At 43.2% G+C, this 21078-nt stretch overlaps 1 protein-coding gene across 2 annotated transcripts in view; it reads right to left on the bottom strand.

Moving 5' to 3' along the window:
* Positions 1 to 21078, bottom strand: part of CAMK1D (calcium/calmodulin dependent protein kinase ID) — a 300742-nt gene that overhangs the window by 7374 nt on the left and 272290 nt on the right. Inside the window, exons 7-10 of one of the 2 annotated variants that reach the window (XM_084811563.1) lie at positions 19928 to 20040; positions 18393 to 18471; positions 5406 to 5493; positions 1529 to 1667 (exon numbers count right to left, since the gene is read on the bottom strand). In XM_084811563.1, the coding sequence (XP_084667689.1) occupies positions 1529 to 1667; positions 5406 to 5493; positions 18393 to 18471; positions 19928 to 20040 (419 nt within the window). The remainder of the gene's footprint in view (positions 1 to 1528; positions 1668 to 5405; positions 5494 to 18392; positions 18472 to 19927; positions 20041 to 21078) is intronic. The other variant, XM_084811564.1, reaches the window with a different exon arrangement.

Below are 21078 nucleotides of genomic sequence, written 5' to 3'. Positions count from 1 at the left end.
GTCAAACTCTATTAGTATATCTGGGCACTGGCAAACATCTGACATAAAGTTTGCTTCTTGCCTCAATCTTCCCTACTGTCTCCTTTGCCAAAGAGTATTATTGCTCTCCTTTCAGCATGTGTAATTGTTCAAGAGGAGGGGGAAAAGACCTCCCTCTCCTTCCAGTAATCGTGAGGAGTGAGATTCTCTCCTGGGGTTGTGCTCAGATGCTGGATTCCAAGTGGGAATAAATCTTCAGGTATTTCTGACATGACCTCCCTACAGGATGAAACTGTTGACAATATACCAGTGTGTGAATGTTTGGGCTCTAGAGAGGAAGTTGCACTTGCAGCTTGGAGGCCTCCCATCCTTCAGATAAAGTGACAGCTGTGTGGTCCAAAAGGACCACCTGGGAGACATGTTGTGCTTTCGTGAGCAAGACGATTTGGCACTGGGCAAGATCCTTATGTTCTAGGAAACAGAGTCCAAAAAATGTAATACTTTAAAAATGTTATGTGGGAAGGGACCATCACTCAGTGGCAGAGCACATGCTTTGGATGCAAAAGATACCAGGTTCCTTTGCTGGCACCTCCAGTTAAAAGGACCTCTGCCTCAAACCCTGAAGGGCTGCTCAGAGTGGACCATACTGGGCTAGATGTGCAAATATCCTGACAGTATAGGGGAGCTGCCTATGTTCCCATGCAGTTAAACCACTGAAGTTTCAGGGCCAGCCCTACCATTAGGCAGAGTGAGGCAGCTTTCATAGGCAGTGGATGCTGGACAGCTGTGCAACCTCCTTCCCATCCCACCCATAGCTGTTCTTCCTGAACCCCTCAACCACTTCCGTTCTCTGGGGCCGGGGCCCCGAGAGTGGCGATGCTTGCTTGTTGCTGTGTGCTGCTGGCTGTCTTAGTGATCATCTCCCAATGTGTCATAGACAGCACCACTGGGGAATGCCCCTGGCCAGGTGAGCAGGCTGAGGGAGGCAGCCAGCCCAAGCCACACTCCAAAAGGCATCACAGGTGCACGTGTGTTGTTCTCCACTCACACGGGGGCCCCTTCCGTCTTTAGGTTCGGTTCACCCATCACGGCTAATAGCCTCCGACAGCTCTGTCCACCATGAAATTGCCTAATCCTTTTAATTTAAAACAATTGGAGTCCACAATAACTCCAAATAAATGTCATTCATTCATTCATTCATTCATTTATATTGATATTCCACTGAAGTTCTCAATAGCTCTATCCACTCTGGAAAGGAGGACTTCACTGACTGCTTACCTACATTCTTACTAGCTCGAGCATTTCCTGAAAGAGACCATGCTGCATAAGGCTCAGAGCAAAGGTATCCTATCAAGTTGTCCCAGCAAGTGCGAGTAGCAAGAACTGACAAAAGAAAGACCGGATGGAGAGGAGTTTTAACCTAGGCTGACTGTTGCTGACAAGGAGGTCAACCATAGCAGAAGACAATCAGCAGAGGATGGCCTACAAAGGACCCCTGACACCCAGTCTAAGATCTGACAGCCAGGCCTCTTGGCTGTCATGTACTCACAATCTTTCCTGGCTGTTCCGTCAGGTCGTGGGTTGGACAGACTGAGGGGGCTTGACACGCTTACATTGGAACTGTCCAAACTGCTGCCAAGATGTAACTTTCTCATGTGTCTCACAACTGCTGTGGCATTAAAAGCTTGCTGGAAAAGAACAAAAAAATAAATAAACGGCTGCTGGGTATTGACATAACTTCTGACGTTTGAGGAAAGAGAACAGGTAGCATCCTAGGGATCAACTGAAATGAACTCTTTCATCAGATCTGGTGAATTTGATGATTTGTCCTACCAAGTCATTTTGGGTTGTCTGTTTTCCTTTCAAAATATATTACTTCCTTCAGTATTACTTGGAAATAACAAATAATATGTACATTAAAACTGGCAGAAGTTTCACGCCCAAGTGCTAAAATGCTGATTGAGGGTTTAAGGACATGCATGCAAAGCTGTGGCATCCAGTATCCACATAAGGCAGCTTGTACAGTGCCAACTGCAATTGGATGCTGCTTGGGCATACGACAGGAGGTCAAAAAATCATCACAACTCTGCTCATCCCCACATACCATTTTGAAAGTGTCCGTTAATATCTCCCATGCCCCCGAAAAAAAGGCTTTTTTCCCCTTCCCCCCTCCATCCCTAGATGTAGTGGTCATCTTCTACAGCATTCAAGGCACAATCCCCATCCCCAGCAAGGCTAACTAACGTAGGAACAAGGATAGATGGTAAGTATCAGTACATTGCTGTCTACCACAGGAGACGACCTCCTATCTGGAAGTAGCTAGAGATGGCATGTGCAACCTAAATTTTTGATAAAAATTCATTAAGTACCAGAAACTAGTTCATAGTTCTCTCTACTACAAAGGCGGTTAATTATGCTAAAGTTCCATGAAAATCAATGGGATATATTAAGTCAAATCGACTTAAGTGACACTGATTTCATCAGGACTTAACTTGATTTACTTTCTCTGGAACAAGGCTAGTGCTAAATAAGTACTTTGGCAATGAAATAGATACAGTTGGAGAATAGAATCATAGTATCATAGAATAGTAGGGTTGGAAGGGGCCTACAAGACCATCGAGTCCAACCCCCTACTCAATGCAGGAATCCAAGTCAGAGCATCCCCAACAGATGGCTGTCCAGCCTCATCTTGAATGCCTCCAGTGTGGGGGAGCCCACTACCTCCCTAGGTCATTGGTTCCATTGTCGTATTGCTCTAACAGTCCTGATGTTCAGCCGGAATCTGGCTTCCTGTAACTTGAGCCCATTATTCCATGTCGGGCATTCTGGGATGATGGAGAAGAGATCCTGGCCTTCCTCTGTGTGACAGCCTTTCAAGTACTTGAAGAGCGCTATCATATCTCCCCATAGTCTTCTCAAGGCTAAACATGCCCAGTTCCTTCAGTCTCTCTTCATAGGGCTTTGTTTCCAGTCCCCTGATCATCTTTGTTGCCCAACTCTGAACCCTCTCCAGCTTGTCTGCATCCTTCTTAAAGTGCGGTGCCCAGAACTGTACATAGTACTCAAGATGAGGCCTAACCAGTGCTCCGTAGAGAGGAACTAGTACTTCCCGGGATTCGGAATCTATGCTTCTATTAATGCAGCTCAAAAGAGCATTTGCCTTTTTTGCAGCCACATCACATTGTTGGCTCATATTCCGCTTGTGATCTACCACAATTCCAAGATCCTTCTCGCTTGTAGTGTTGTTGAGCCACGTATCCCCCATCTTGTAACTGTGCATTTGGTTTCTTTTTCCTAGGTGCAGAACTTGGCATTTATCCCTATTACATTTCATTCTGTTGTTTTCCGCCCAGCACTCCAGTCTATCAAGATCACTTTGAATTTTGTTTCTGACTTCCAAAGTATTAGCTATCCCACCCAATTCGGTGTCATCTGCTAATTTGATCAGCATGCCCTGCACCTCCTCCTCCAAGTCATTAATAAAAATGTTGAAGAGCACTGGGCCCAGGACTGAGCCCTGTGGTACCCCACTCATTACCTCTCCCCAGGTTGAGAAGATCCCATTGATAAGCACTCTTTGAGTCCGATTCTGTAGCCAACTGTGGATCCACCGGATCGTTGTTTCATCTATCCCACTTTGAGCTAGTTTGCTCATCAGGATATCATGGGGCATTTTGTTGAAAGCTTTGCTGAAGTTGAGGTATATGATGTCCACAGCATTCCCACAGTCCACAAGCGAGATGACCCGATCCAGAAATGAGACCAGATTCGTCTGGCAGGATTTGTTCTGGACAAATCCATGTTGACTTTGAGTAATCACTGCATTGTTTTCAAGGTGCTTCCAGATGGATTGCTTTAGCATCTGCTCCAGAATTTTCCCAGGGATTGTTGTCAGACTTAGTGGTCTGTAGTTCCCAGGTTCCTCCTTTTTACCCTTCTGAAGATAGGAACAACATTAGCCCTCCTTCAGTCATCTGGCACTTCACCTGTCCTCCATGATTGCTCAAAGAGAATAGACAGTGGTTCTGAGAGTTCTTCTGCCAATTCCTTTATTACTCTAGGGTGTAGTTCATCTGGCCCTGGAATTTGAACTTATTCAATGTAATGAGGTGTTCCTGGACCATATACCTATCGATTTCAAGCTGCAATCCTGTCCCTTCAGCCTGTACTTCGCCTTTGCCAGGGGGGGTCATAGACCCTCTTTTGGGAGAAGACTGAGCCAAAGTAGGAATTGAGCACTTCTTCCTTTTCTTTGTCATCTGTTATCATTTTGCCGTCCTTATTTAATAGCTGAACCACCATTTCTTCCCTCTGCCTTTTACTATGCACATAGCGTTTTTGTTGCTTTTAGCGTCCCTCGCTAACCTCAGCTCATTCTCAGCTTTAGCCTTCCTGACGCCATCCCTGCAATTCTGTGCTACCTGCCTGTACTCTTCCTTTGTTGCTTGGCCCTCTTTCCACTTCCTATATGTGTTCTTTTTTGTTTTCAGGTCATCTCTTAGCTTTTTGTGAAGCCACATTGCCTTCTTCTGTTGTCTTCCACCTTTTTTTCTTGTTGGAATTGTTTGTAATTGCGCCTTGAGAATTTTCTGTTTTAAAAACTCCCACCCATCTTGGACTCCTGTTCTCGTTAGAGTCGCTTGCCATGGGACCTTACTGATCATTGTTCTGGTTTGTTAAAATCAGCTTCCCTAAAATCCAGGGTATGCGTTTGGCTACACTCGGCTTTTGCTTCCTTTAGAACCATGAACTCAAGTATAACATGGTCGCTTTCCCCCAGAGTTCCTCTAACTACTACTTTACCCACTACGTCATTTCTGTTGGTTAGGATCAAGTCAAGGATAACCAATCCTCGAGTTCCTTCCTCTACTTTCTGTAGGAGGAAGTTATCTGCCACACAAGTCAGGAATTTCCTGGAGGGGCCATGTTTTGCAGAATTTGTCTTCCAACAAATATTGGCGAAATTGGAGTCCCCCATTACTGCTACATCATGCTTCCTTGAAACACTGGCTATTTGCTTTTCAGAAGTTTCATCCTCATCTTCTCCTTGATTGGGTGGCCAATCACGATGGTTTTGGAGCTGCAGAACTGGAACTGTTTGGGGTAGGATGGAGGTGGAGACTGGAAGATACTATGTCCCCCCCCCCCCCCAGTGTTCCTTCTTTGCAAAGCCTTACCAGAAAGAGAATGGAAAATAATATGGGTCCATTACTATCTCTGAAGACCTTTCCCAGGGTCCAGTTCAACAGCCCTTCTTCACAAAAGAATGGCACCACTCTGCCAAGCTAAACTTTCCAGTTGGAAATAAGCATTCTTTTGAAAAGAGGTGGAGAAATCTCCACATTCATCTCCAGAACAGACTCCCTTATAAAGTTAAAAGTCAGCTCTTCCCAACCGTGCAAGCAACTGAGAACAAGACAACTTACTCTCCATTTGCTTTTTGCAAAGTTCTTGCGAATCTGAGCACTGACAGATTCATGGATATTTTTATTGAGAGCTGTGTCACCGGCAATCCTGGAAAAATATAAGATAAAGGAGACATTTCAGAATGGTCTTTTATAACGATCTTTCTCTCTCTCTCTCTCTCTCTTCTTCACTCTACAAATACAGGGTACTATACAGTTCTATTAAAATCAGCTGAAGTTTTTACCACCAACTTTATTGAGAGATGATAATTTCCAAGTAACACAGCATATCCTTACATTCAATGGGCTGCTGAAGAAAGTCCATCCTATTTTCCACAGACTGAGTGCAGCAAAGCCCTATGCAGACATCACTCTCCACCGAGCTTATGTGTGGTGAGGGATCGGGAACATGCTGGCCTGCCCCAGTTCCTGGCATGTTTGCTCTGCTCCCAGGCCTGTCTGACATTTGTACTGAATTGGGCCTCAGCCAGGTGCAAAAGCTCTATTTCTCTCTGGGTGAGGCTGTGCAGGTGCTGAAGCAGAGTCTGGATTCGGTAATTGGCTAAATGAAGGCAAATAAATTGAAGTTGAATCCTGAAAAGATGGAGGTACTGTGGATAGGTAGTTCCCCTGTCTGGGAACTGAGTGTGCAACCTGTTCTACATAGGGTTGCACTCCCCCTGAAAGAGCAGGTATGTGGCCAGGTGGTACATGCCCATTTGGCTTTGGTGGCACGGAGTGCCTTTTACCAGTTTTGGCTGGTTTGCCAGCTACAATCATTCCTAGACAGGAATAGCTTGACCACAGAGATTCTAGTAACCTCCCAAATTGATTAGTGTAATATGCTGTTTCTGGGGCTGCCCTTGAAGACAATCCAGAAGCTTCAGCTACTGCAGAACGAGGCAGCCAGAATTTTAGCTGGTGCACCAATTCTATAAGAGCTGCATTGATTACCCATTTGCTTCTGAGCCCAATTCATGTTGTTGGTGCTTACCTTTAAAGCCCTAAATGGCCTGGGTCCCAACTATTTGAAGGAGCGCCTCTCCCTATACCAAACAGCCTGTGCCTTCATGTCTTAGATGTGCAGCTGAGGCTTTTCTCCAGGTATGTTTACTAGGGGAAGTACATTATGTAGCAGCAAGGGAGAGAGACTTCTCTGTGGTGGCCCACCGACTATTGAATATTTAGTACTTATTTATTTAGAATATGCCCCTCCACCTAATGAGTACTTGAGGTGATGTACAATAAAAAGCAGATGACAGTACAATCTTTCCGCACCAGGTTACAACCTTCTTTATTTGCCCATGCATTTTAAGTGTTCATCTCTTAGCTGCTCTATTGTTTTAACTGTTTTACTTCATGGCTTTGTTTTTCTTGTATTTTATTTTGGTATGATTAGTCTTCCCCTTCATGGATCACTGCCTTGTTGTGGCAAAGGGGCTTGCGTAACTCAGTGAAGCCATAAGCTATGCCGTGCAGGGCCACCCAAGACGGACAGGTCATGGCGGAGAGTTCTGACAAAATGTGGTCCACTGGAGAAGGAAATGGCAACCCACTCCACTATTCTTGCCAAGAAAACCCCATGGAACGTATCACAAGGCTAAAAGATATGACACCGGAAGATGAGCCCCTCAGGTTGGAAGGTGTCCAATATACTACTGGGGAAGAGCAGAGGGAATTTCCAAGTAGCGCCAGAAAGAGTGAAGCGGCTGGGCCAAAGCCGAAAGGACACTCAGCTGTGGATGTGTCTGGTGGTGAAAAAAAAGTCCGATGCTGTAAAGAACAATATTGTTTAGGAACCTGGAATGTAAGATCAATGAATCAAGGTAAGCTGGAGGTGGTCAAACATGAGATGGCAAGATTGAACATCAACATCTTGGGAATCAGTGAACTAAAATGGACAAGCATGGGCAAATTTAATTCAGGTGACCATTATATCTACTACTGTGGGCAAGAATCCCGTAGAAGAAATGGAGTAGCACTCATAGTCAAGAAAAGGGTGGGAAAAGCAGTACTGGGGTACAATCTCAAAAAAGACAGAATGATCTCAGTACGAATCCAAGGCAAACCATTCAACGTCACAGTAATTCAAGTCTATGCCCCAACCACTGAGGCCGAACGAGCTGAGGTTGATCGGTTCTATGAAGACCTACAACACCTTCTAGAACTAACACCAAAAAAAGATGTCCTCTTCATCATAGGGGATTGGAATGCTAAAGTAGGAAGTCAAGAAATTACCGGGATAACAGGCAAGCATGGCCTTGGTGTACAAAATGAAGCAGGACAAAGGCTAATAGAGTTTTGCCAAGAGAACACGCTGATCATAGCAAACACTCTTTTCCAACAGCACAAGAGGCGACTCTATGCATGGACATCACCAGATGGTCAATATCGAAATCAGATTGATTATGTCCTTTGCAGCCAAAGATGGAGAAGCTCTATACAGTCAGTCAAAACAAGACCTGGAGCTGACTGTGGCTCAGATCATGAGCTTCTTATTGTAAAATTTCGGCTTAAATTGAAGAACGTCGGGAAAACCACTAAACCATTCAGGTATGACCTAAGTCATATCCCTTATGAATATACAGTGGAGGTGAGGAATAGATTTAAGGGATTAGACCTGATAGACAAAGTGCCTGAGGAACTATGGACGGAGGTCCGTAACATTGTTCAGGAGGCAGCAACTCAATCCATCCCCAAGAAAAAGAAATGCAAGAAAGCAAAGTGGCTGTCTGATGAGGCTTTACAAGTAGCTGAGGAAAGAAGGGAAGCAAAAAGCAAAGGAGAAAGGGGAAGATATATCCAACTGAATGCAGAGTTCCAGAGAATAGCAAGGAGAGACGAGAAAGCCTTCTTAAATGAACAATGCAAAGAAATCAAGGAAAACAATAGAATGGGAAAGACTAGAGATCTTTTCAAGAAAATCAGAGATCTCAAGGGAATGTTTTGTGCAAAGACGGGCATGATAAAGGACAAAGAAGGCAGGGACCTAACAGAAGCAGATGAGATTAAGAAAAGATGGAAAAAATACACAGAAGAACTATACAGGAAAGATCTGAATGTCTCTCATAGCCATGATAGTGTGGTCACTGAACTTGAGCCGGACATCCTCGAGAGTGAAGTCAAGTGGGCCTTAGGAAGCATTACTCACAACAAAGCTAGCGGAGATGACAGTATTCCAGCTGAGCTATTTAAAATCCTAAAAGATGATGCTGTTAAAGCGCTGCACTCAATATGCCAACAAATTTGGAACACTCAACAGTGGCCACAAGACTGGAAAAGGTCTGTTTACATTCCAATTCCAAAGAGTGTTCAAACTACCGTACAATTGCGCTCATTTCACATGCCAGCAAGGTGATGCTCAAAATCCTACAAGCTAGGCTTCAGCAGCATGTGATCCGAGAACTACCGGAAGTACAAGCTGGGTTTCGAAGAGGCAGAGGAACTAGAGATCAAATCGCCAACATTCGCTGCATCATGGAGAAAGCAAGAGAATTCCAGAAAAACGTCTATTTCTGCTTCATTGACTACGCTAAAGCCTTTGATTGTGTGGATCACAACAAACTGTGGCAAATCCTTAAAGAGATGGGAGTACCAGACCACCTTACTTGTCTCCTGAGAAACCTGTACAAGGGTCAAGAAGCAACAGTAAGAACCGGACATGGAACAACCGCTTGGTTCAAAATTGGGAAAGGAGTACAACAAGGCTGTATATTGTTGCCCTGCTTATTTAATTTATATGCAGAGTACATCATGAGAAACGCCGGATTGGATGAATCACAGGTCAGAATTAAGATTGCCGGGAGAATTATCAACAGCCTCAGATATGCAGACGATACCACCCTAATGGTAGAAAGCAAAGAGGATCTAAAGAGCCTCTTGTTGAGGGTGAAAGTGGAGAGTGCAAAAGCTGGTTTGAAACTCAACACTAAAAAAACTAAGATCATGGCATCTGGCCCCATCACTTCCTGGCATATAGAAGGGGGAGAAATGGAAGCAGTGACAGATTTTATTTTCTTGGGCTCCAAGATCACCGCAGATGGTGACTGTAGCCATGAAATTAAAAGACGCTTGCTCCTTGGGAGGAAAGCTATGGCAAACCCAGACAGCATAGTAAGAAGCAGAGACATCACCTTGCCAACAAAGGTTCGTATAATCATAGCTATGGTTTTCCCAGTAGCAACGTATGGCTGTGAGATCTAGACTATAAGGAAGGCTGAGCACCGAAGAATTGATGCTTTCGAACTGTGGTGCTGGAGAAGACTCTTACGAGTCCCCTGGACTGCAAGGAGGTCAAATCAGTCAGTCCTAAAGGAAATCAACCCTGACTGCTCATTGGAAGGACAGATACTGAAGCTGAAATATTTTGGCCTCCTAATGCGAAGAGAAAACTCCCTGGAAAAGACCCTGATGCTGGGAAAGATTGAAGGCAAAAGGAGAAGGGGCTGGCAGAGGATGAGATGGCTAGATAGCATCACCGATGCAATGAATATGGACTTGAGCACACTCCGGGAGAGAGCGGAGGACAGGAAGGCCTGGCATGCTCTGGTCCATGGGGTCACGAAGAGTCAGACACAGCTTAATGACTGAACAACAACAACAATGATTAGTCTTGGTCATGCCCTTTGTATTCTGCTCTGGTACCTGTAGGGATGGAAGGTGGCTTAAAAAGATTTTTTAATAACAAATAATAATAAATAAAACCTTCACCATCTTCAGTATAGCAGCATCAGTAGGTGGTGCTCTGCAGAGTAACATAAGCAAAGAATTCAGGTCTCTACTTTGAGGAGCTTACAATCTAAAATTTGACAGTGAGACAGGCAAGAATGGGAAAGAAGAGGTGAGCGTGGAGAGTGGGAAGGAATGGGAGAGCAAGAGGTACATGTGAGCAAATGCAGATGTACCTAAGCCTTCTTCTGTGTGGGGATGAGGAGTCTGTCTGCCTGCCATGTCTTCAGCTCAGCAGCTTGCTGGGCATCAGAGGTTCTTTCTTTCTTTCTTTCTTTCTTTCTTTCTTTCTTTCTTTCTTTCTTTCTTTCTTTCTTTCTTTCTCTCTCTCTCTCTCTCTCTCTCTCTCTCTCCTTCCTTCCTTCCTTCCTTCCTTCCTTCCTTCCATGAGGGAAACAATGTACCTTTAACAGACTCATGCTGGGCCAAAAACCAGCAGGTGAAGCCTTTCCTCTCTCTGACTCCAAGATGGGGGAAAGCTCCACCTGTTCAATTATTCCCAGTCATCCCCCTGTTAAAGGCACAGAAACCCTGGAAGGAAAATGATGGCAAGGCCCTTCCTGAAAGTCAGCTTTCTTCTTTTGACACAACATCTAAGGTCGACTGGCTGGCTCACTATCCATCATTTTTCTGCCTGAAGTCACGCAGGCTTTTCCAAAGGCACTCAGAGCCTGTTTGTGTTGGAGAGCGTCCCTCGGCGCTGAACAAATGACGCATAACTTTTCATCAAAACCAGTAATGAACATTTGCAATCGGTAGAAAACGGGCACATGGAACCTTACCAGGGAAGCACAGGCTGTACAAGATAGCCCAGTCTGAATGGGATGCCCTCTTACAGCTCAGTCCACACAAAGGGGCAAACTGAAGCCCTGTGTGGCAACGTAAAAATCAATGAAATCGAGATTTTTGGTGTAGCCATAATGGAACACTAGAAAACAAGCACAAGTCTGAACACATCAAAGATACTAGAGAGTTGGGGGTGAAGATGAAGGAAGGTGGGTCCTGCCAGTCAACTGGCCACTGGGGTTCACACCAAAGTTACCAGAAGCTCGCCCAGCTCCTTCCGACAGCTTGGGCGGGGTGCATGCGGGGAGGGCTCCTACAGTCACGCATAATATCGCCGGCAAACATGATACTAGCAATATTCTAGATTTCTAGGGGAGTTCTTGCTTCTCCACGGCTTTGATTGGGCTGGGTGGATATTCAAAAAATGGAACAGCAGGGTCCTGATGTTCAGCTTATGGCTTGGACACATCCCCCTTTTAGGTTGCTTAATGCTGGAATGCTCCCTCTTCTTAAGGTCTCTGGGCAACTCATTGCCTGCTGGAGCTGCATTAACCAACGTCCCCCTCAGCTTCTGTTTCTTAGGCACCATCTGCCTGCTTCCCTATTCTTTCCAGCCATGCTGTGCTTTGGGGTTACGTGCCTGGAAATGGACTGACAGAATCAAGGTTTTAATGTATTTATTTTGCTTGCTGTGTTGGCTCCCTGGGATTTTCCTTTCCCTGGATCATGGCTAGGAGCCAACTTGAATCTCTTTCCTTCTCTCTCCCACCACTGGAATTCTTCAGTCTTGCTTCAAGTGGACATGCTCAGAAGTCACACTTACTTATGTGAACAAATCAAAGCCAAATCTATTAGGGATTCACCAGCATGGACAGCAGTATGGTGGACTAGCTTCCCTATTCACCATTATTAACTATAAGAACATAATAGCCATGCTGTTTTAATGTTGATTGTTCAGGGCAATCCTATACATATTTACTCAGATGTCCCACTGAGTTCAATAGAACTTATTCTCTAGTACATTTGCTTAGGATTGCAGCTCTCCAGTGCAATTCTATCCATGTTTACTTGGAAATAAATCCTACTGTGTTCCATAGGACTTAGTCCCTAGTAAGTATGTTTAGGATTTTAGTCTAAGGCCGCAATGCAATCTTATGCCCACTTACCTGAGAATAAGCCCCATAGGTTAAATTCAATGGGACTTACTTCTGAGTAAACATTAACAGCGTGATCCCATACCTGTCTACTCAGAGGCAAGTCCCATTCTCTTTTGCGAACGTCTTTGAATGCATGTCTGAAACGTGGAGTATAAATCATGATATATAAATATGAAACAAATTTTCTGTAAACCCTATGAAGCTATGGCACGATGGTATAAACAAAGCTAAGTTCATTGGGTATGGCTTATGGTCAGTGACCTGAACCCTGGGTCAGTGACTTTAATCCAACCTGGCTGTCCGGGTGACAACTGAAAGATTAACTCAAGATCAAGAAGGTCTTCTATACTATTATTTATGGGGAGGTGGCTACAAAACCAGTGACGCCAATTAGCACCTTGCCTGATAGTTTCAAGAGGGCAAACAAGCGCAGGAGATCTACCTGACCAGAATGAACATACATAGGGGCAATACATAGGACGGGCAGTATGTTGAGGACTGTCTGGGATGCCCAGAGGCAGCCATGAGCGATTGCAAAGTTTGAGCATCAGAAGCAACGTTGCCAAGGTCAATCATAGTTTCTCCAGGTTCAGTTGACATAGCAAGCTACAGCTAGTCAAAAATGGAAGCAAGAGCTTCCAAACTCCTCCTTATGTCTGTGTTAAAAGACCCTTATCCAACATACATCTCAAACTGTAAATGATCTGGTCTTTGTAGTACTTTCAGTTTGGGTGGCTGCTGGAAGGGTATCATGGATTTTCTACCTCCTGTTCACAGGATGTCATGGTTTACAGGTCACACTGAAATGTCTTTAACAGGGTTATATGTAATAGCAAAGGGGGTAATGTTGTGTTTATAATGTGGCTTTGTAGAAATGGTTGTTAATGGAGTAAGATTTGGCCTTGGCAGTTGTTTGTCCACTGTTCTTAGTAACTGAGAGAGTTAAAAATACTTGTCTTTCGCGTCTTTGTCATTTGAAATTGAACAGATATGTTTGAACTGAAAAATGTAACTTGTAGAGGAGCCCTTCTAGGGATGTCTCTTCTGACTTCAAACCTATGTTCTTAGGAGGTCTTTCCCTAACTCCCTGGGGTCTTTTATGGAAAAAAAAAATTTCCTTGAGGGTGGAATTCAGTGCTACAAGAAACACAGGCCTGTCCTTCAAAAATCGCCATATGTTGAGTCTCTCCCTCCGTCTCAGTAGCAACTTGCCCTGTGTCCTGATGTCGTTACACTGCGCTTTTCCCTGATCCCACAAGCAGCATCCAATCATACGAAGCCAGGGTAGTGAAACACACAGCACAGTTTTAGGACATGGGATAAGATGTACTACATGTTACAAAGAGGTAGAATGGAGGGGTATTGTTTTTGTCTGCAGCCGTGTGTGTGTGTGTGTGTGTGTGTGTGTGTGTAAAATTTACTTCTGCCCACCCCATGCCCAGATATGGTGCACTGCATGCATTCTCAACTGCATTGTTTTCAGAACCTTCATGATTACTGAAAGAAACCTCTGGAGACTGGAGTAGGGCCCTTGAAATAAATCATCTGGATGATAGGAAACATGAACTTTGTGTAATGGATAATGCTATAAGAACATGACTGCTGAGGCATATATACAACTAGTACCAATGAGATTCCAAAATAAACAGAGTACTGGGATAGGGCAGATAAGAGTGCAAACTAATGCTATAAACATCACTGATTTTCTTCAGGGAGCCACTTCACACTTTAAATAGGATTGTCTGGGAACCAAGCTCCCTGTAAATCATCTTTTTCACAGAGTGACAAATATAATCCTTTCACATAAACAGATTTTAACGATGCAACTGTAATATTAAGGTCTTTGCTATGACAAGCATAAGCAGGACTCTGAAAAGGAGGAAATTAGGCCATGGTTTGCCCTGTATTCTCTCCTGAAGAGTTTTTGAATGAAATGTCTCTTTCTGCAAGGAAGCTGATTTGGGGTTTCATGAAAAGGAGCAACTTGTTAGATATTTAATGTATTATTATTATTATTATTATTATTATTATTATTATTATTATTGCACTTCTACTGCCAGGGAGGGGAAGTTGTGCCTGTGGGATTTTCTGTCTCATGTGTCAAAATAACTTCCCCAGCTGTGAGTACTATATACCTTGGCTTGGGCAGAGGGACCATTGGGCCAGCCCTGGCTTTTCCCCTCTGCTCCAATGGAATATTTTTTTAAAGAGCCCACTGGTAACTCCCAAAGCTATGCTTCTTCATCTTTTTTAATCTAATGATCCTGGATTCCTGATAAAGGCCTTCTTAAGCAATTGTATACAGCTGCAAAGTCATGTATAGCGTGTAATTGGAAGTCTCCGAAGCAACCAGCTAAATAGCAGTGGGTTGATAAAACTTGGGAGACTATGACTATGTATAAACTTGCTCAGCAAGCAAGGGATCCTAACCTTAAGAAAGATATTATGGCTCCATAGTTTTAAAGAACGATATTATGGCTCCATGGTTTCCATTTATCTCCTATGTTGAAGCAAGAGCTTCCAAACTCCTCCTTATGTCTGTGTTAAAAGACCCTTATCCAACATACATCTCAAGCTGTAAATGATCTGGCCTTCAAACTTTTGATCAAATTCTAAACAAGTGCAATTGCCTATATTTTTTTCTGTATACAAACATATACACAAAAGAACACACACTCGCACACGCTCCTTTTATATGCTGTATAAATTGTATTCCTGTTCTTTCACTAGATATTGAGCTCCTACATAAGCAGTTTTACTGTAGATGTTCCATGAGTATATTGGTAATAAAACAGAATTATAATTAGTGCATTCCTTTGTTTCTTTAGTGATCTTGATTTATTATTATGTACGTCGTTCTTCTTTTTGTTGCCTTTATTTTGTTAAGTTTATTTCAAAATAAAATAAAATTTTATGATTTAAAAAAAAAGATAAATTATGCCCAGCCCTTGAACTGACAATTCTGAACTCTTCTGGTTTAGCACAGGATCAAGATTCTGCCTTGACAATATGTACTTAATCAAAGTAATGGGTCATTTACTGCCTCAGATGTAGCATGAAAGAAAAACAAATATTAAAAACGCTTATCAGGCCCCAGCAAATCACCTCCTGTCTCCGCTTACCCTGAGTTCCCATGTCATAGCATTGTAGCTAGGCTACACCTTCTGCCCTCAGAAGCAGTAAAGCTTTAAGAAAGAGTTCTGCTCTGACATAAATAATCCGTGCAGACGAGAGCATAAATCTACTGTATAAATCGCCCACATAAAATGTGCAGATAATACCTAATGGCATTGCCTATTACAACAGTTTCCTCACTGGGCTGGTCTTGCAGCCCAGCATGGCAGACTACAGATGGGGCATTGTTAGGATCGCCAGGTTGCAACTTTGAGTTTTCCACTGGACTTTTAATCTGCTTTAATAAGGAGGACTCCAGGTGGTTTTCACTGAGTGTGCAAATACTTTACAAACAACAGCACAGACTGATCCCAATCATTTTTTACTCAGATGTAAGTCCCACTGAGGTCAGTAGAAGTATGCTCCAGTGTAAGTGAGTACTTGGAAGAAAGTGGCCTTATGATTTCAGCCAACTGAAATCAATGGGACTTACTTCTGAGTAAACATGTTAGGACTGGGATGGCAGAGTCACAACATGCCACTGAAGGAAATATCTATTGCTATCCCCAACCTTTTTAGACACGTGGGCACACTAGGGAATTTGAGAAACGGCTGTGGGCACCACCTGTGGCTAGTCACATAATGGTTGCTGTGGGGGCCTGGCTCACCAAAAGTGAATGAAAGAGGTGTATGTGTGTGTGGGAGAAACAGTGAGGCTAGGGGCTGGGAAGGAGGGGGAAATAACAAGGCAAAGGGATAGAGGGGAAAGAAATAGCAAAGCTACAGACTGGAAGGGAGGGGGAAACAGCAAGGCAAAGGGGTAGAGGGGACAGAAAGAAGAGTGCCCTAACATTTTCCAATCTTTTAATTTTAATTTTTTTAAAAGGGGGCAGGGAGAGCTTCATGTGTGCTGTTGGAGGCCCTTGAGGGTGCCATGGCATCTGTGGGTGCTGCGTTGGGAGCCCCTGATCTATTGGGTTTCAAGATTGCAGGCTTAAGCACACTTACTTGGAAGTAAGTTCCATCAACATCAGTGGGACCCATCAGTGGGTCAGTGTATGGCCTTAAATTCATCATGACATTGATACAACTAATTTTCTGTGGATCAAGACCACTGTGTGTAAGGAGAGAGCATTGCAAACAAAATACAGCTTTTAAAATCCAGCATGGTGAAATCCTATCTTTGCAAACAATGGACTATATTTACAGCATAAACGCTGGGTAAAACATTGGGAGAAAAATGTTGTCAGGCCTCCAGCAACGGCATTAAAATGCTGGTTGGGAGTCAGCTGGATTTAATGAAGAAAAGCTCGTTACAGCTTACACTGTGTTAGGAAGTTTTCAAATGTGTGTGTTACCTTTGCCACATTTTCTTTGTCTCTTATTTTATTCCAGTAACTAACAGAAATAATCTTCCAGGCCAATAGTCAACTGTGCACTTCTGTGTATGTTGGATAAAACGTCGTGGAAAGTTATTTTTCCTGCAAAAATATAAAAGGTGACCTACTTTTCTCAAGTAGGTATGTCCCTGATAATTTGGTCTGTGTTTGAAATATCAGTTTTATGACTTATTTAATTTCCTGAGGCCCATGATAAAATGATGTAATTCAAATACACACATTTTCCACCTTTGGAAGTTTCTGACCTACAGCTAAGAATTTTCCCAATTTCCTTTTTGTTGGAAATGGCTCTGGATGGAATCAAGGTGTACTTCAGGGATATATTTTGTGGTCTCCCGTGTCTGTTTGATTATCTTATTGATTGATTGATTGATTGATTGAAGCATTTGTATGCGACCTTTCGGCTACCCTAAGGGCCCCATGGTGGCTCATTTCCTTACTGATCAGGAGGCTGGAGCAAAACTCCCATGAGAAAAGGTTGCAACATCTGGGGCATTTTAGTTTATAAAAAGGTGAAAAGGGGGAGATTATAAGAGGGGTAAATAATGATGCATGGTGTGGAGGAAGTGGATAGAGAGAAGTTTTTATCCTTCTCTCATAGTACCTCTTCTCATCATCCAATGAAGCTGAATGATGGGAGTATCAGGACAGACGAAAATATGTACTTCCTCACACAGCACATATTTAAACTATGGAATTTGCTTCTCCAAGTTGTGGTGATGGCCACCAACTTAAATGTAAGAGAGGATTGGATAAATTCACGAAGGATAAGGCTGTCAATGCCTGCTGCCATAATGGCTATATACTACTTCCAGGATCACAGGCAGCAATGCCTCTGAATCCCAGTTGCTGGGTAACAACAGTGGGAGAGGGCCATCGGCACTGTGGAAAACTGGGTGGTGGATTAGGCAAGGGCTTTGGCCTGATTCCGAAGGGCTCATCTTATGTTGTTCTTGTGCAAACAGTCTAATCTGATGAACTATTTGTGACCTAAAGAGGCAGCACAATGAGGAATGTATATATGTTACCTCTTTATGGTATCTCTTTATGGTAGTGCAATATATCTCTGTATGTATACGTGTGTGTGTGTGTGTCTGTCTGTGTATATATCTCCTATCAGCACATATCGCAAACTGTGAACATTTAATGTGCCAGTGGGATCACACACATTTACCTGCTCCTGCCCTATCTCTACTTGCTTGCTGTAAAACGGAAATTACGCACATCTGCCTACATTCCGATATATATAGATCTAATGTGCATTATCATCATGCATGCACCCCACCCTGATTTTGAGGTCTTCGGGTCATATGTTCTTGGGTGCATGGACTTCGCAACATATAAATGTATGTCACATACGGGTGTTATAGCATATGCATTATGGGTGGGGGAGGATTGTCATCCCTCTGAATGTACACACACCTCTGTATTCAGTGTACACAGTTTGCCATGTGTGTGAATAGTCCTTTGGTCTTATTTCACTGTGAGTGGAAGACAATTCTGTTTTTCCCTGCTTCTGCTCTTCGTTAATGTCTCCCCCTTGCCTACAAAAACTGAGGCTCAAACCTATGTATATAAACTGATTGCAATCACAGCTCTGTGCCATTGAGGGCCTTAAATCAATGCCCGTAGTGATGCTAGATCATGGCCATTAAGCCAAGATTTTCAGGGTAATTGTGCTTCCTCTGTATTTCCTCTGTGTTTTCAGGGTAATTTGTGCTGTATTTACTTTTTGAATCAAGAGCTTGGAATTACCAATTAACTATGGAAACAAATGGTGTTGAAAATTTCTGGACATGGCAATCGACAGAATAACTGCTTACCATGGATGTCGGGCGGCCTGCTCACAGGTATACCGTTTATTGGGGTCTTTCTCCATCAAATTCCGAATAAAATCTTTCGCTGTTTTTAGAGAAGGGGGGGGGAAAGAAATACACTTGATGCCTGAAGCAGCAAAGACACACAATGGTATTAAAAGCTCATCTTAATCTACACAGCACAGACATCTGATTCTCTGAAATGATACGACAGTGTTCCACTAGGAAACATGGGAAAAATGAAATAAGTAGCTTCTAGTAGTAGATTAAGTAAGGAGCACATTAAGACACATAAGGCATTACAGTAGTAATAAGGAAATCAATCAAGTGACATAATGTAATTCAATTCTACATTGTTTCCCCAGACTAACGTTTTCATTAATAAACCCATGTCTTACTTATTGAATTATTCTGATAAGATTTCTCATATAAAATGGTAGCTGGGTCTTTTTGAAGACTGAAAATTTATTCATATAAAAAGTGGAGTTTGCATTAAGGTACTGAAAACATGTAATTCATATTGTAGTGGCTGAATCATTGCCACTTCAATGAGCTTCATCTTGGGAAAAAAAGTTATGTGACAAGGCCATCCACACCACGCACCAAGAAAAGTGGGATTCTGCAACATACATACATACATACATATATATATATGATTTTAAAAATAAACAAATATGTATGATATCTTTTACTTTGGATACTTTATTCTGCTAGTCATTGAGAATACCAAGGCACAAAGCTGGGCACTGAAGCACTGAGGCTAGCCACTGGAAAATGTATTCAGCTACCCCTCCTGATTTTCAGATTTAAGCAGAAAGACTTTCGAGCATTGCCTTCACACCTTTAAGGGCTAGAAAATTGGTGGTGGGGGGTTGTTTAGATTTTTAAAAAGTAAGTGAAGATTCTCAGTTAGCTGAATTCTATACTGTGTATCACAGTCTGAACAGATTCCATATTCTAGTTTGGCAGCGTGTGCACGCACACACACACACACACACACACAGCCCTGATCATAGTACATTATGCCCATTGTGTGGGAGATTTAAATGTTGAAGCTAGAGGAAAAGTGTTCTGTAAGACGTTGCAGAATGCAGACAGGGAAGTGAGAAAGTGCATTTGTGAGGAGAGAGGAAGGCAACCCTCTAACTAACACAGGGGTGGGCACAAGGTAGATCTCCAGTTGTTTTAGACTTGAGCTCCCGTATCCTCTACCAGCATGGACAATGATCAGGAATGCTGGGAGTTGAAGTCCAAAACATCTGAACATCTACTTTCTGCCCACCCCTGCTCTAACACAGGGGTGGGCAACTTGTGGCCCTCCAGATGTTGTTGGACTGCAAGACCCATCATCCCTCACCATTGCTATGCTAGCTGCAGCTGATGAGAATTGAAGTCCAACAACATCTGGTGAGCCACAAGTTGTCCATCCCTACTCTAACACAACGTTTGATGTAAAAAATTACATGCACAATAATACCAACAAAGGATGCGTAACATCTGTATTAGTTAGCATCTGATTTGTGTTTATACCGGTTCCTTACCAGACTCAGAGATATCATCCCAATACGGAGAGTCAAATTCATATTCTGCCTTAAGGATTTGCTCAAAAAGCTTGGAGTCATTTTCATCATAGAATGGAGGATACCCACAGAGCCTAAAGCACAAAATAAAACAATCAGGACACTTTAAGTCATTGGAGAACAAACAATTGAGGAAGTCCTTCCATTTTCCACCATTACCCTTTGGGCTTCAAAAAGGTGTGCCGGTCCTACATTGCTCATGACCCACTGAGACAAGCACAGCGCACATCAGCCAGGCACGGTGGGCCCCCAGGAGTGTGAACCTCCCGCTTTCGCCCTTTGCCCAGGACAGAGAAGACAGGATGCAGAGTGCTGACTGCCAAGAGCAGGCTGATGAACTGCATCCAGCTCACTGGTCACACGTTATGCAACCTGCTCATATGTCATAATAGATAATACAATTTTATTTTTAGGATCAAAAGGACTACGCTTGCAAACCACAAACACAGCACGACTGTGTAAAACCTTGTATGAATCTTGTATAAGTACAGACGGTACCACCGAACTCTCAAATGCCACACCATTCCAGGTCCGTGACACAATGGCCATATGACCCTTTCTCCCATGTTGTCCCTTTGGGACCTTTTAGACAAGTATGTGCGCTAATCCACAGCCTGATGCATGCTCTGATGAGCTCACACAGCCCTTGCAAAGTCAACCTCTTCATTTCAAAGGGGACAGCATCTCCAGGCATACTAAGGGCTGCCCACACAATGCAGGTTCCTCCATTGTGTGTGTGTGTGTGTGTGTGTGTGTGTTTTCCTTTGAAGGAGATCTGTGCATTGATCACATGTGAGGCTCAGGATTAGGGCAACATACTAATTTAAGGGATAGTCCATCTTTTAAGTCAATATACCTTGTTTTTAATCCTCTGCAGGGCCTAAACAGATGTATAGAGATACAATCCACAACTCCTTCCCTCACAAGCTACGATTTTTTCCACTGATATACAGCTCCAGAATTGTAAGGTACCAAGGTTTACATTATTGGATGAGAAAAACTACTGCATATTGGCTGATGGCTGAAGGTTTTAGTTTAGCATTAGTTTTGCCAAATGTTCACCACCCGGATCACCTAACAATCAATTAAGCGATCTTTCCCAAATTTAACAC

This window comes from Heloderma suspectum, chromosome 7 (assembly GCF_057233095.1).
Source record: "Heloderma suspectum isolate Gila_16-S chromosome 7, 16-S_ref, whole genome shotgun sequence".
Lineage (NCBI taxonomy): Eukaryota > Metazoa > Chordata > Lepidosauria > Squamata > Helodermatidae > Heloderma > Heloderma suspectum.
This window is presented reverse-complemented; position numbering and strand designations above follow the sequence as displayed.